General features: G+C 37.7%; 1 protein-coding gene across 8 annotated transcripts in view; it reads right to left on the bottom strand.

Annotated features, from left to right (window-relative positions):
- Nucleotides 1–14,843, bottom strand: part of CRACD (capping protein inhibiting regulator of actin dynamics) — a 274,714-nt gene that overhangs the window by 112,270 nt on the left and 147,601 nt on the right. For 5 of the 8 annotated variants that reach the window (XM_060655695.3, XM_060655693.3, XM_060655696.3 and 2 more), the window contains 3 exons: nt 13,834–13,938; nt 12,626–12,752; nt 12,345–12,428 (listed from right to left, as the gene is read on the bottom strand). The exons of 2 other annotated variants lie outside the window; for them this stretch is intronic. In XM_060655695.3, the coding sequence (XP_060511678.3) occupies nt 12,345–12,411 (67 nt within the window). In that variant the 5' untranslated portion in view covers nt 12,412–12,428; nt 12,626–12,752; nt 13,834–13,938. Of the gene's footprint in view, nt 1–12,344; nt 12,429–12,625; nt 12,753–13,833; nt 13,951–14,843 lie in introns of all 8 variants that reach the window. One more of the 8 variants, XM_060655698.3, reaches the window with a different exon arrangement.

Below are 14,843 nucleotides of genomic sequence, written 5' to 3'. Positions count from 1 at the left end.
CAGAAGGTATATAGCTTAGCTCACCACAGAAAACAAATCCAAGAGTTTTTCCAATTGGGAATATTTTACATATTTATGCAAACACCAATTTCAAATGATGCTTCTAAATGCCACCTACCACTTTTGCCAAACTGGGTACACAGAGTGGCCACACACACACACACACACACACACACACACACACAGAGTATATCCCTATATTTGGCTTTGAATAGATCGGAAGTTCCCACAGTTGCTGGGACTATGACTGCAACAATTCCTGTCAGTTTAGCAGAGGAGATTGGAACAGCTGCATCTTCAATACACATCATTGTCTTAAAAAGATGCTCAGAGTGAATTACAATTAAATTACAGAGCTGTCAAAAAGGGTTATAATAATAGCATTTATTCACCATATTTACGAGGCCAGACATACACAAAAGGAAATAAAAGCTGAGGGGAAAAAAAACAAAAACCCACTCCACATTACTTACCTCAGCAGGAAATGTGGTTGAGGGGAGAAGAGAAGATGAATTAGTTATCATGCAAAGAGCATAGCAACAGCAATGCTCTGTGTTTCCAGAGGGTCTTCCATTCCAGAAGTCAGAGGCACTTTAAGTCATCATCTGGTAGAGACTCATCTCTCTTTTACAATTGGAAAAAGGAGGGCCAGCAAGGGTGCCATGACTCACCCACAGTTACAGACAAGCAAGGGAGGAGCTGGGACCTGAACCAAGAACAAGGATGACTCCCGCCATGAGCTGAACAAGGAAAGCAAAATCAGGGCAGCCAGATCTGGCCTCTTGTTTTGCTCTCATCTAGAAGAGTATATTAATTTATTCTGCAATTATTTATCATGCAGCTCTTGGAGAAGACTGAATATTGTCCTTCGCTTCTCCTGCCAAAATGACACAGGTAAAAGAGGGGAAGAAAATCCTTCACTGCCATTTAGTCAGTTCTGCTACTAATCAATAATGCATTCAGAACCACCGGAAGAATGGTACAAGTCACTTAGTCACCTTCAACCTCAACGTCCGAAAGATAGATCGAGGATAGTAATGCTTATGCAGTGATAAAACTCCTTGAATAAAAAAAAAAATTGCTAACTAGATCACCATGCAGTCCAGCAATCAACAAATATCTACTGCATTCCCTCTTTGTGTAAGACGTGATAGAGACTGTCAGAAACCAGGAGAGGTGTCACGTTTAGACTTGTTTCTCAAGTGCTCTAGTTAAAGAGAGAAGATACACAGAAAGATAAAGCAAAATAAGGAAGTACATATACTGTATTTTAAGTTACTAATTAAGTCACTTAAACAAGTTCAGAGCAAGGAGAAAATTAACTGATTCTTACCAATCTATTTCTCACCCTTTCTTCCCTGAATATGATCACATAATGGTGGCTTACTTGGCACCCTCAGGTTTACCTGAGAGTTCTGAAAATTTATTTCAATTGCTCAATTAAACCATCCTTTCTACTAGTTATGTGGTATTTCCATTATACATAAAGTCCCAACCCATCCCCCATTTTAGACCCTTGCTTGGTGGCAGTAGAATGAATCACTAGGGAAAAAATAAAAACATCTCTAATAGCACTACATCTGATAAAATCGATGACTTTATAGGAGCTGTTCCCTGAATTAAGACAAAGGATAGATGACACATGACATTATTCTCCCACTCTGTGCCAAGGGCAGGTATCAGTTATTGATCATGTAATTATTTTTCTGCTCAGTGTAAATACAGCCCTACAATCTTTCTTAATACAGTACCACTGACAGCCGCTGGTCAAAACTGATTGGTGGTAACAGAAACCACTTGCAATTACAGTGAGATTTTTTTAAGTTTATTTATTTATTTTGAGAGAGCACGAGTGGGAGTGGGGCACAGAGAGGGAGAGAGAAAATCCCAAGCAGACGCCAGGCTGTCAGTGTGAAGCCCGACTAAGGGCTTGATCCCACGAACTGTGAGATCATGATCTGAGCCAAAATCATGACCTGGCTCAACCGACTGAGCCACCCAGGCACTCCTGCATCTAACTTCTTAATAAGCTAATTATGTCATACAACATTTACGCTCTAGGTTCAAAAGGTGATGAGCAGAACATGATTCAAAGATAAGTGTGACAGAGATGGACAGCTATGCCCCAGTATCCATTCTCCCTCTTTTCAACAAAATGCTGAACTCCACTTTTAACTGGGTATCTGGCTATCTGCAAAAAAGTACTTAAGTTCTAGATAATGGGATATAGTCAACCTCCACGTTGTGTGCTTAAATGGGTAGAGAATACATACTAGGGCTGGCCAAGCAACAAGGAGAAGAACTTAGGTCCCAGATTTCATTATGGAGTAGAGCCACCATACTGCCCCCAAAGTGTCTATCTACCTCTAAGCTGTTATGAGAGAGAAATAAGTTTCTAATGTCTTCAAGTTACTGTTATTTTGGGTACTGCTCTTTGTGGACAAGCTTATATCCTGACTAGCAAGATAAGCACATATTAATTTGCACTAACCTAGAGAACCAGTTCTTTTATCAGGAATAAAGCAATATGAGAGAGTAAAAGGAAATTTTTCTTTCAAATATAAACCAAAGAAAACATCTTCCAATCTGCTTTAAATATTTTCAGTGGTGACAATCTCATATTCCTATGAATTCTGTATTTATGTAGACAGCAAGCACACATCTCATATATCTTTGTATGTAAATCTGATCATACAGAATATCTCACATGGAAGTTCATAGGTACAATACTGAGCCATGGGAGTACTGGAATCTGTTTCAAAACTGTAGATCCTGAATTTTTGCCATCAGAAGTAGCAAATAAATCTGAAACAAATCTGAGGATCTAAGCTAGTAAATAAAGTATTTTATTTCTATAATGAGTCCTGGACTCTTAATTTCCATCCCTTTTCCCAACACACACACACACACACACACACACACACACACACACACACACACACACACCTTACTCATTCAAAACATATCCATGCTTATACTCACACACAAACATGCATACAAACAAAACATTTACATAGGTTACAAAAGAGTTTAGAAAAGTACATGGGGGCTTAGTCGTCTGTTCTGTATGATTTTGGCTCTTGCAAAGTATATCCCCATAGTCTCTGTCCCATTTCAAACCATTCTTTGGCACTACCGTGGTCTGAATACAAGGTGAGACAGTTGTATAGCAACTCAACATGGCTCTTCAGCTACCCTACTATAATTTCATGGTAGGAAAAAATACAGGGTTTCCAAAGACCAATATGAACAGATTCCATCTCCCATAACTCTTGGTGTGTGCATTATTTATTTTTGGTGGGTGTGGGAAAGGAAGGAAATCTAATGTCCTTTTAATTTTTAATGTCAGCACCCAGTTAAAAAAAAAAAAAACCTTAAGAACCTGACTTCATTTACCTCAATCCTCACCTTTCCCTGGCTTACTCGCAGGTAAGGCTAGCCAGTAATTACAAAAGACTATGAGGATTATAATGATTCCTTTTTCTCTTTTTATATTTCACTGAAATTTTTCCTTGTTTCAATATGTATCATCCTTGTTTTAAACATGTATCCTCTCACTTAGAAGTAAGACCTAAAATCTCACCAACTTAGAACAGAATGATGGAAGAAGAGTCTAATGGATCTGTTTGCCTACCACTAAAACAGCTCATTCAGTGAAGCTAGGGAGATGGACTGCCAAATCCCAATGATAGACCATTTTGAATCAAAAGAAAAGCAATTTTAAATATATATGAGCAAAAACAACAACAACAACAACAAAAGGGCAAAGAGCTACAGCCTAGATGTAAACCAGAGAAGCCCAGGTACTTAAGGACCACAAATCAAGGGATTTGGATTATCATATTAAGAAAGGACATTCTAGCTTATCACTTTTGCCACTCTGTGTAAAGGGACCAGCCAGGTTGTTGCCTAGGCAAGGTGACCTTGTAGGATTATACAGGCTCTTGCCTGCATGAGGATGCCCAGCCAAGCATGTCAGAGGTGAATGAAACCCAGCTTGCCTGCCATTCTTCAAGTGCCAGGCTAGCTGCTCCAGCATAGGGCTGTGACCACCTGAAGGAGAGGCAGTTTGTTTTTTTTAAATATACACAAGGTTTTGAATCACGGGCTCATGGGGCTGCATCTGTCCAGAGAGGACACTGTTGGATAGCAGGATGTGCCAGTTGAGAACAAGCCTCTTTAGCATAAGGTTATTTTGAGCTGAAGGCAACTGAGAAGCAGATACAAGAAGAGCTCTCTGCCATCCCCTTATCTGCCTAGAAGCAGGACATACATTTACAAAGGTATTCTCCCTCCCCTCTCTACCAGGAAGGACAAAAGTTAATGACTGGAGACAACTTAGACCCTTATCAGCCGGGAGACAGCACCAGAAGAATCTAAGTAACAAACCTTACTAACTAGCTTTTATCTGTCAGTAGTTTCCCCATATATTTTCCCTCTCACATTTGCCACCACTAGAAATTCAAAGTCCTTTTCCTTTGTCCTGTCACTTCTCTAAGTATTTATTGTCCCTTTGCTAAGATGGTATATAAGACCAAATTTTAACTATCCCTTGAAGTTATTATCTCTGAGTACTCTCATTCTAAGTTTAATGCACACATTACAAAACTAGTTTTTCTCTCATTAATCTGTCTTTTGTCAGTCCAATTTACAGAACCCCAAGTAGAGAACTAAGGAGAATAGTGGGAAGAGTAATTTTTCCTTCCCTACCACACCTGTCCTTCATTCTCAAAGGGCAGGTTTTTTTTTTTAATTTTTAAACATTTATTTATTCTTGAGAGAGAGAGAGACAGTGTGCAAGTGGGGAGGGGCAGAGAGAGGGAGACACAGAATCTGAAGCAGGCTCCAGGCTCTGAGCTGTCAGCACAGAGCCTCACATGGGGCTAAAACTCATGAACTGCAAGATCATGACCTGAGCCAAAGTAGGATGCCTAACTGACTGAGCCACCCAGGTGCCCCTGAAAGGGCAGTTTTGTTTCAAGAATTAGAAGGTCTGTAGCCCTATATGGAGTTAAGTACTAGATGATCTCAAAAAAGGGAGAAAGGAGAACTGAGGATACTACCTATGTACCCTCTCTTGGTAATAGGGTACCTCTGGGTCAGGAGGTGAAGCTAAGGTGAGCAGAGCAGTGTCATGGGAATGCAACCCGTGCAGTCCCAAAGAGCCCTATGCTTGTTCTAATGTTTTGCTTTTACTGTTTTAAAATTCTTAGTTTTTTTTTCTAACAAGGGTCCTCAAATTCTCATTTTGCACTGGACCCCAGAAATTACGTAGCCATTCCTTAAGGTGAAGGTGGCATAGTAAAGTGCTGAGAAGTTAGAAACCACTCAATGCTACAGCCTCTAGGAGCACAGTTCAACACACAATACTGGACTTGGGGGTGAAAAGACAAAGGGACCTTAAGAAGCTACTGACCAGACCCTCCTATAAGCCATGGATTGGTAATGACAGAGCACCCAGGGACTGCTGCCAGGGATGAGAAGCTCAGGGTGGTTAATTTTGTAACCCAATCGCTCCTCCTTCAAGTATGAGAAGTCTGTGAGGATTTGAGTCCCTCAGAGAATTACTCCCAGGTACCAAATAACACAAGTACTCCAGCTCAGTGATGGTCCTTTCCAGCCCTCAATGATTACTGGTTGGCTACTAGCCCCAGTCAGCAGGAGGGAGAAACAAAGAGAAATGTCCTTACCGACTGGTTTGATCACAGACATTTCTATTCCCTTCTTTTAATAACGGGAAATTGAGGATTTGATTGTGATACTCATCTGCCCTCCTATCCTTCTTTTTACCCTTCAGCATTACGAAACAAAAGTTTATCTATTTTGAGAGAGAGAAAAAGCATGAACAGGGGAGGGTCAAAGAGAGAGAGAGTCCCGAGCAGGCTCCATGCTGTCAGTACAGAGTCTCAATCTGAGGAACCATGAGATCAATACCTGAGCCAAGAAAAAAGAGTTGGATGCTTAACTGGCTGAGCCAGCCGAGCGCTCCTACCCTTCAGCATTTTTATCCTTCTCTTTTAACTCTTATTACAATGTGCAATATTACAGAGGCTAATTTTCTATAGGAAACATTCAGGAAACTTCATTAAGATCATATGTATCTCCCCACTAATTCATCAGTTAGGCAATTAGGGTGAAGTGGACTCTTGTAGTGAAAATAAATTCTTTTTGAAATTTCAAAATGATAGTATAAATGAGATTTTAAGGCTTAGTCTACTATTACCTCCAGTTGACAGAATTATAAATTATTTCTTATGTTCTTTATAATATTTATTTTCAAAGTGTTTCATAATATTTTACTTTTGCGGTTAGAAAAAAATAAAAATTGTAAAAGATTTAGCCTGAGTAAAAACTATTTCCACATATTTTAGGAACATCTTTTTTCCATATAAACTGCTGATATACTAATTAGAAACCATTTTTACCTATTCATTAAAGCTAGTTCCTTAAGAACTTCTACTTGGAGCCTAGCTCCAACTGCTGTATCTTTTCATCTTTGTAAAACTTAAGAATGTCACTTCATTTTTCAAATGTGGGGTTTGAAAGACACAGGAAAAAGTAAAAATCATTCATAATCCAGTCACAGTTGAAAAAAAAATAATCTAAAATAAAAGGCAAAATATCTCCCAACCCCAGTTTTCTAACACATGAACAGATGTATCTCTTTTTTTAAATAAGAGAGAGATTACAATATTTTCATTTTTTCACATAAAAGTGTATCATGCACATCTACACTGGACAGCATACACACACACACACACACACACACACACACACACACCTTGTCCTTTTTAATGGCTGTCTGAACCATGATTTATTTAGTCAATTTTCCCATTGCTGGCAGCAGATTGTTTCTTGTTATTGCAAATATGGCTTCAATGAATAATTTGGCATATGTATTTTTATATATAATGCTATTACTTTTGCAAAATTCTTAAGAATGCTATTCTTCAATTAAAGAGGACAGATATTTTAAATATTAATAAATGCTATCAAATGGGGTGCCTGGGTGGCTTGGTTGAGTGTCCGACTCTTAATTTTGGCTCAGATCATGATCCTGGGATCGTGGGACTGGGCCCCGCATCAGGTTCCACACTGAGCATGGATTCTCTCTCTCTCTTAAAATCAATCAATCTCTCTCTCTCTCTCTCTCTCTCTCCCTCTGCCCTCCCCCTCAAATAAAGTAAGTAAATGCTATCAAATTATCCTCTTAAAGGATTGATCAATTATACTCTCATAGCTTATGAGTACCCCATTTCTCACATCTTTTATTGCACATAACATTATCAATGTTTTTCAAAAGTTCTTAATCTGATTCTAAAAGAAATGTTTCCATTCATATCCCAGAACATCTTTCCACACAACTTTTGGCCACTTGTGAAATTTCATCTGTAAATGTGTTCATGGTCATGCCTATGTTTTCACTGACCATCTTTCTCTTGCTGTTCACTTTTATACACTCGCTGCTCAGCACCCCCAATGATACTAGCTGAGTCACTCCTTCACAACACCCAGTGCTGAGGCTGCCATTAGACCGAGGCGAGAGCAGCATCTAAGAACATACCAGCCTCATTATTTAATATTTTATTGTTTCAACATCCTAGCATGAAAGAATAAAAAATGTCTGTCTACCTGCTACTAATGACCATAAGCATAAAGCTTTAACAGTGCTCTGGAATGTTCAAATACCAAGATAGCTTAATAGAAAGCATCACATCACAGCATACATAGCCATGAAGTTATTTTCTTCACATGAATAATTTCATGTGTACACACAGCAGTAAAAATCACAGCACACCTCATCACACTGTGAGCAGCCTTAAAGAGACAGAGCCATCTACTCGCAGGAGAAAATTGCTGTAAGTTGTTTTGGTTTTTGGTTTTTACTTGGAGAGAGAGAGAGAGAGAGAGAGAGAGAGAGAGAGAGAGAGAATACCAAGCAGACTCTACACCACTAGTGCAGAACCTGAAGGGTTCAAACTCACAAACTGTGGATCAGGGCCTAAGCTGAAATCTAGAGTTGGATGCTTAACCGACTGAGCCACCCAGGCAACCCTCACCAGAAAATTTAAAAATAATTGCGTAGAACATTATCATCCTTTGTAAAAATATCTGAATGTTTTAAAAAAAACTAAAATATAATTTACCAAAAGATGACAAATGTTTGGTTAGAATGGTGAGTTTGGGATATATATATTTTTTGTCTTCTTTAAATTCTCTAAATGGTATTTTAATTTCATCATTTTAAAGTAAGTTTTAATTCTGAAATTAGAGTGGTGGTGGTCACACAACTCCATGAATATACTGAAAACAGAACCATATGCCTTAAAAAGGTAAATCTGTTATGTGTGTTATTTCTCAATACAGTTGTGATCTTCATAAAAGTAAAATTTTAAAGTTAAATACTGCACTGTAGGGGCAGGAAAGATATGGGAACTCTGCACTTTCTGCTCAATTTTGCTATAAAAACTAAAACTTCCCTTAAAAATAAGGCATATTTTAAGAAAATACTACAATGCAGCCTTTGTTAATTTCTCACTAATTTTATGTTTAAAATTCTGGGAGGCAGTAGAATACATAAAAGCTACAGCACAGATAAGCCTCTTTTCAACCCCCTGTTCTTGGCAATGATATCTGATAAGCAGCTGAATGTGGCTTCTTAAAGCATCAATGAAACTCGTGTCAGCATATTCAAAAACTTCTGGGTGACTTTGATTCTAAGGTAACTTACTGGGCTTGTGTAGAGTAATCTATGCTCCCACTATGCTTAGTAGAATTAACAATGTTGAGTTTGACAGTATCTTAGAGATATCCATTATTTCTCTTTCTATTCTGCTCAGCTTCTGGGGCCCCAGCTGATGATTAATGAAAATTTCAATGTGTTGAACTATTTCATATAAAATTAAGTTCTAGGTTAATTAAAAAGCCACCAAGAATAAATTGATTCCATTTATCACCAGTGTACTGTAACGGACAGGAGCTCTCTGGGGGCTGGCTATTCTTTTAGAACCTTCTATCCCAAAATGAGATAACTTACAAATATTGTATCTAAATGGCTAAACAAGAAGCCATAACAATCATCAAGATACAAGTGAAACTGTTCTACTATAATGAATTTGGTAAATAGACTTCCGAATGTTTCTTTTCTTCAAAAACGTATATAAAAACAAGATCCCTTTTTATTCCCAAATGATGAATGGGAACAAAAGAATATTTCTATGTTATGGTGGTCTAGCGTATGGAAAAGAGTCACTACTCCCAACTTGGGATCTTTAAATTTACTCCAAGTGTTGTGAAATCTGTTCTTGGAAGCTCAGGTAGGAGAATGCTTCTCCCTGAAAGGAAACTTGCAAAGTCCTTAGGGAGAAGTCCTTGAATACTGATTGGATTTCAAACTAAGAGCATAAGAAAATGTTACGTTCTCTCTAGCCAAGCCTGTTCCTCAAGACCTAAATTAAGGTATTGCTAAAAACATGGAACAAAATTTAAACAACATTTGTCACAAGATGGTAGCACTTCTTCTTTCACTTTGCTACCGTGATACAAATCTTTGGGGGCGACAACTCATTCAAGTGGCTGTGTGTTCAGATCATCTTCCTGTGACAGTGTAATTTAGCAGGAGCATCTGTGACTGGGGACAACTTTCTTCAGGATTTGTTTAGCCTGTTATACATCAAGCTGTAGGGACTGACCTCCCCAAACTGCCACTCTGCTCTGAAAGAGGTGAAAAGGAGCCCAAGAAAGCACAAACAAAAACCCAGAAGCTGAAAAAATACAAAAGAATCCACTTGATGAATGAAAAACACAGGAAACTTTTGACCGAACATAAGTGATCTATGGCTGCTCAGGTTTTAATAAATTTAAATCACCGACCATCAAAACAAAAACTACTGACGTAAGATTAATATTTGTTCTCATTTTAAAGTATATTATTTTTTCCATGCCTTTTATTTTTCCCTTCAACTTTAAGGGTATAAATATTCTATTCTGCCTTTAAAAAAAAAGTCAGCATGGAGAAGGGACACATTTTTTTGTTCTATCCTACAGGCACTGTAAAGGACATGGCCATAGCTCTAAGAAAAAAGTTACTTGTGAAGTAACAGTGCCTGGCACAAAGTAGATGATAAGCTCCCAGTAAGTACACACAGAGAGCTCTGCTCTTGAAAGTTTTATGTGTCTATTTCTTCACATGTGCAAAGTAGTTCAATGAGTACTATTTTTCCCTATTTCCGTATTAAATACTACCTTCTACCACATCTAAGGGACAGACAGATAATATCTTGCTGTATTGCAGGAGGGTAGGAATGAGATAGATCATTATGCATCTGTTTCTTCCCTGATTAAATGCTAGAGCTAACTTCTAATGTCAGAGACCTATGATAACACAAATTCGCTCTGGAGAAGGTGCCTTCTCCTATCTTCTGTTTGAGGTTCGTGGCCATTGGGCCACAAAATTTCTCATGATTCACAGAAATGATAGCTTAAAATGAAATCTGGTTTATTTGGGGTTTGGACAAGAGATACTTTTTTAAAATTTTTTTAAAATGTTTTTCTTTATCTTTGAGACAGAGAGAGACAGAGCATGAGCAGGGGAGGGGCAGAGAGAGAGGGAGACACAGAATCCGAAGCAGGCTCCGGCTCTGAGCTGTCAGCACAGAGCTGGACACGGGGCTCGAACTCACGGACCGTGAGATCATGACCTGAGCTGAAGTCGGACACTCAACTGACTGAGCCACCCTGGCGCCCCTGAACAAGAGATACTTGAGGAATCAACTTTATAATCACAGAACTGTGCAGATGCGCCACACAGCAAAGTAAAACTGTGATTTCTAATGAGGAGACATAATGTTGTCAAGGGAGTCACATAATCCAGGAAAAAAGAAAAATATTTCCTAAAAAAATAAAATAAGAAACTAAGAAGGTCTAACAGACTTCTTTGTAACCTCCCTTAGGGATGTAGTAAAGCCTTCATAACATGAGTCACAGAAAATTACTGTGGGGCCAGACTCTCACATACTGGAAAGTCATACTGGCCAGAGGGTCTGTGTTGTTGAGCAGGGGTAAAAAGGAGAAAGTAGTTCAGTGAAGGCATAATGCAGAATGTCTACCAAAGCTCTCGTTTATCCTAATTTTGACTTCTACTCTCCCAAAGAGAAAAGTTTACAACATCCAAACAAGCTATTTTTAAGGGAGAGAAACTCTGCTCCAGATAAAAGAAAAGAAAAGAAAAACACATAACACCCAGGAAATCAACAGCAACATTGCATTAGTATACACAGATCCTTTACATCTCTGCCAAGGAAGGTGGGGATTAATCCAATCACTCTTGGCTTCCATGTAAGTCATTTGAAAGAACTTGGGGGGAAAAACTGAAATGGGAGTTTAAAATCAAAATGTTCTAATCACTAGTAGTAAAAATAGATGTATTTTAGGACTTACTGAATGCAATATATTGTGATAATTCTTATTTATATGGTATAATTGAAGGATGAGGTTAACCAAATGTTACCCCTCTCAGTATCAAATTTTTTTAAAATAAAAGTATTGTGAACAGAAATTTTTCGATAATAAATTATACACTGAATAGAATGTAAACTGTTCTTGGAGTCTCGGGGCCATTATTATTAGGCTTAGATGTAGTAACATGATATCTTAAGGGAATTATTCAAGATGGTCTGTTCCTGTCAATGCCCTTCTGCCTTAAAACATTTTTGTGCCTATTTTAAAATAAGTATTCTGGGGGCGCCTGGGTGGCTCAGCCAGTTGAGTGTCTGACTTCAGCTGGGGTCATGATCTCGTGGTCTGTGAGTTTGAGCCCCACGTCGGGCTCTGTGCTGACAGCTCAGAGCCTGGAGCCTGCTTCGGATTCTGTCTCCCTCTGTCTCTGCCCCTCCCCCACTCATGCTCTGTCTCTCTCTCTCCTTCAAAAATAAATAAAAACATTAAAAAATAAATAAATAAAATAAGTATTCTGCCTCCTTCTTTCACGTGTTTAACTGTCACTTCTTATTAGGTCGGTGAGTCTTTTTCTCATAATTCCTTCTTTTAAATTTATGCTTCTTGTGCCTGTGCAATAGGAGATCAGATAATCAAGAAGGATAGAATTGTATGTACAGAAAGAATCACTAGGTGCCAAGCAAAAGCCTAAGAAGCTCCCCTAGGAGTTTGGAGAATGAATGATATCTGTTTTAGCTGCCTTTGCTTTGCTGTATCCCAGACAGTTGAGGTCATTGTACAAGTAATTTATAGTTAAATCCAAGCATTTCTGTACATTAAAAGCAATAAGGAAAAGATGGCTTTCGTCTCTTTAATGTGCCACTCAGAGTAGGCACTCTGTATCGTACCTGAAACAACAGCACTCAGAGTCTCATTATGGACATTCTGTGTAAGTTTAATTCCCTCCATGGCCATGATTTTGTTACATGTTACTGAAATAAAAAGTACAACATGCAATCTGTGAGCACCAAGCTTGTGAAATTGGAAAAAAAAAAAAAGTGCCCCACACCTATATTATCAATTCTGTGGTGCATCTTCCACTTCAGTGAAAGAAAGCACACTACCTTTATCATGTTGATGCATATAATTTGTAATAAAATGGAAGAGATAGAGGAAAACAAAGTGATACCTGTAATAAAACACTGAAATTATTATTGCATTTCACAGTCTATAAGAACTGCACATTCACAGGATTACAGTCTCCATCAAACTGCTGACCCCTGCCAAGAGGGAAAGATTTACTGCACTCCTCACACCTGAAAAGGAAAGGTAGGATTAGTTCATGGACGCTTTCCCTTTCAGTATTAATAGAGTCAGTGTTTATACTAGATGAAACTACATGATTCCCAAACAATGAGGAAACCTCTACCTTGCCAAATTTACAACCTCTCACATCTTATCTCTTCTGTTTCAAAATGTTCTCTAATATCCACAGATTTGTGTTGTCATTATAGTCTAATTTCTCATAATTCTTTTAATAGGTTTATAAAATAAAACAATAATCATGATGATGTTTTCTTTTGTTCTTATATTATTTTCTAAGTAGTTCAACATTTTTTGCAAATATTCACTCTCACAGTCGTTGTTTATTAGGAAAAAAATTATGCTGGACTGACAAAACTAAGGCAAAAAATTTTAAACATTTAAATTTATTATACAAAGTAGATTTATACCCTCCTGCTTGGCCAAATGTAACAAGTTTCCATTTTAAGTTCTATTCCTTTAGCAAGATTAAATTCCATGTGCTTTTCTAGCTACACCCACAGATTCTTGTAGCCCCCATCTTCCTACCTGGTATAAGTAATCACCTGAACTGTCTTTATACCATAATGTCTTTTTTTCCCCAAACTTTCTTACAGTTTTTCAAATACCAACCACGTTCTTGAACTTTGTAATTTATACAGCTCTTATCAGCTGTTTTTTAACATTTTGCCATAAAGCATTTGTGCATCTTTCCCCTACATGTTTATAGCCGTGTTTTGACCATGGTCCCCTCTATGCCCTGAAACTCCTTTATCCTGGCACAGTGGCTATACTAAGGAAGCTATTTATTCTCCCTACTTCTATGTCACAGTATGAAGCATCTCCTTAAACTCAAAATACACTTTTCACAACCTCTTCCTTTCCCAGGTCTTATTCTTTTAAAGGAATCACATCAGTCTCAAGTAGAAACATGAAACTGAATACTTTTCTTATGGTTTTTGTCAACGTTACAATCAAAAGTCTCTTCCTTTAAAAATTCCTAAATTTATGACTTCCATCCCTCTCCTAATGTTACTGAATTTATTGCTATGACAATTAACAAAATCGCAACATAAAAGTCATCTCTCTACTTACATTTGGCCAGGTCTATCCAAGAGGTTTGAATCACTGGAAGGTCCATCCACTTTCAGAGAACTAGTCCTATTTCCCATGGTTTTACTTTTCATTTTTCATTTATTTCTAAAACATAAACTATATTAGTGGTTCCTTATTCAATTTAGATTCCTTTTATGTATCTCTTAGCTGCTTCCTTAGCTTAACTACTTTGTTAGTGGTAATCTTAAATCCCATCATCACTGAAGAACTGGATATTTTAAAGCTTCACTACTTTTTGTTATTGCTGTCATAATGCTGTGAATGCCACAATATTGCTTTTGAATGCAATTTTCTGGGCCTGACTTACAAATGTCCTCTGTTGGATTGGCTGAAATCAGTTACATGTTTTCTTTTGTAGGATCTATTGCTACTGTATACTGCAAAATTGTGCCTATGGATTTGTCTTTTACAATCTACCCATCTAATAGTGGGATATGTTAGCCAAGAGTTGAGAGAATGTATCCATATCATTCACTCTTTATGAGAATGTGTCTCTAGTCATTTTATACCTTACCACACTGACTTTTAAAGTGCTCATATTGGTATATTTTCCCATTTAATTCAACTCATCAACTATTTACTGAGTGCCCATGAAGAGTACAATACTGAACTATACAAACTGGGAACCGAAAATGAAACACAAATCATAATGTGTAAATCTACAATCTTAACAGAGGCAGGATACAGAATGCTCCAGTACTAGAATATAAAAAATACACTTTTCTTCCTGACCTTCTAAATAAAACATAGTAGGCTATAAGCATTCTTCGATTGCTTTGATTCGTATTTGCCAATTTGATTATTTGCAAGGCATTCCTTGAGATTATGTATACAACAGTAGCCACAGAACATGTAACAATTTGCAATTTAATAGAAGAATAATTTCATAAATCAATACCAACATCTCAATCCCAATATGCTTTTGTTGTTCTCTACTTATAATATATGGAGGGTTTTTGGTGGAAAATTACCTACTGTAGTAAAATGAA

This window comes from Panthera onca, chromosome B1 (genome assembly GCF_046562875.1).
Source record: "Panthera onca isolate mPanOnc1 chromosome B1, mPanOnc1 haplotype 2, whole genome shotgun sequence".
In the NCBI taxonomy this organism is placed as follows: Eukaryota; Metazoa; Chordata; class Mammalia; order Carnivora; family Felidae; genus Panthera; species Panthera onca.
Note: the sequence above shows the minus strand (reverse complement) of the source record. Positions and strands in the feature narration are given on the sequence as shown.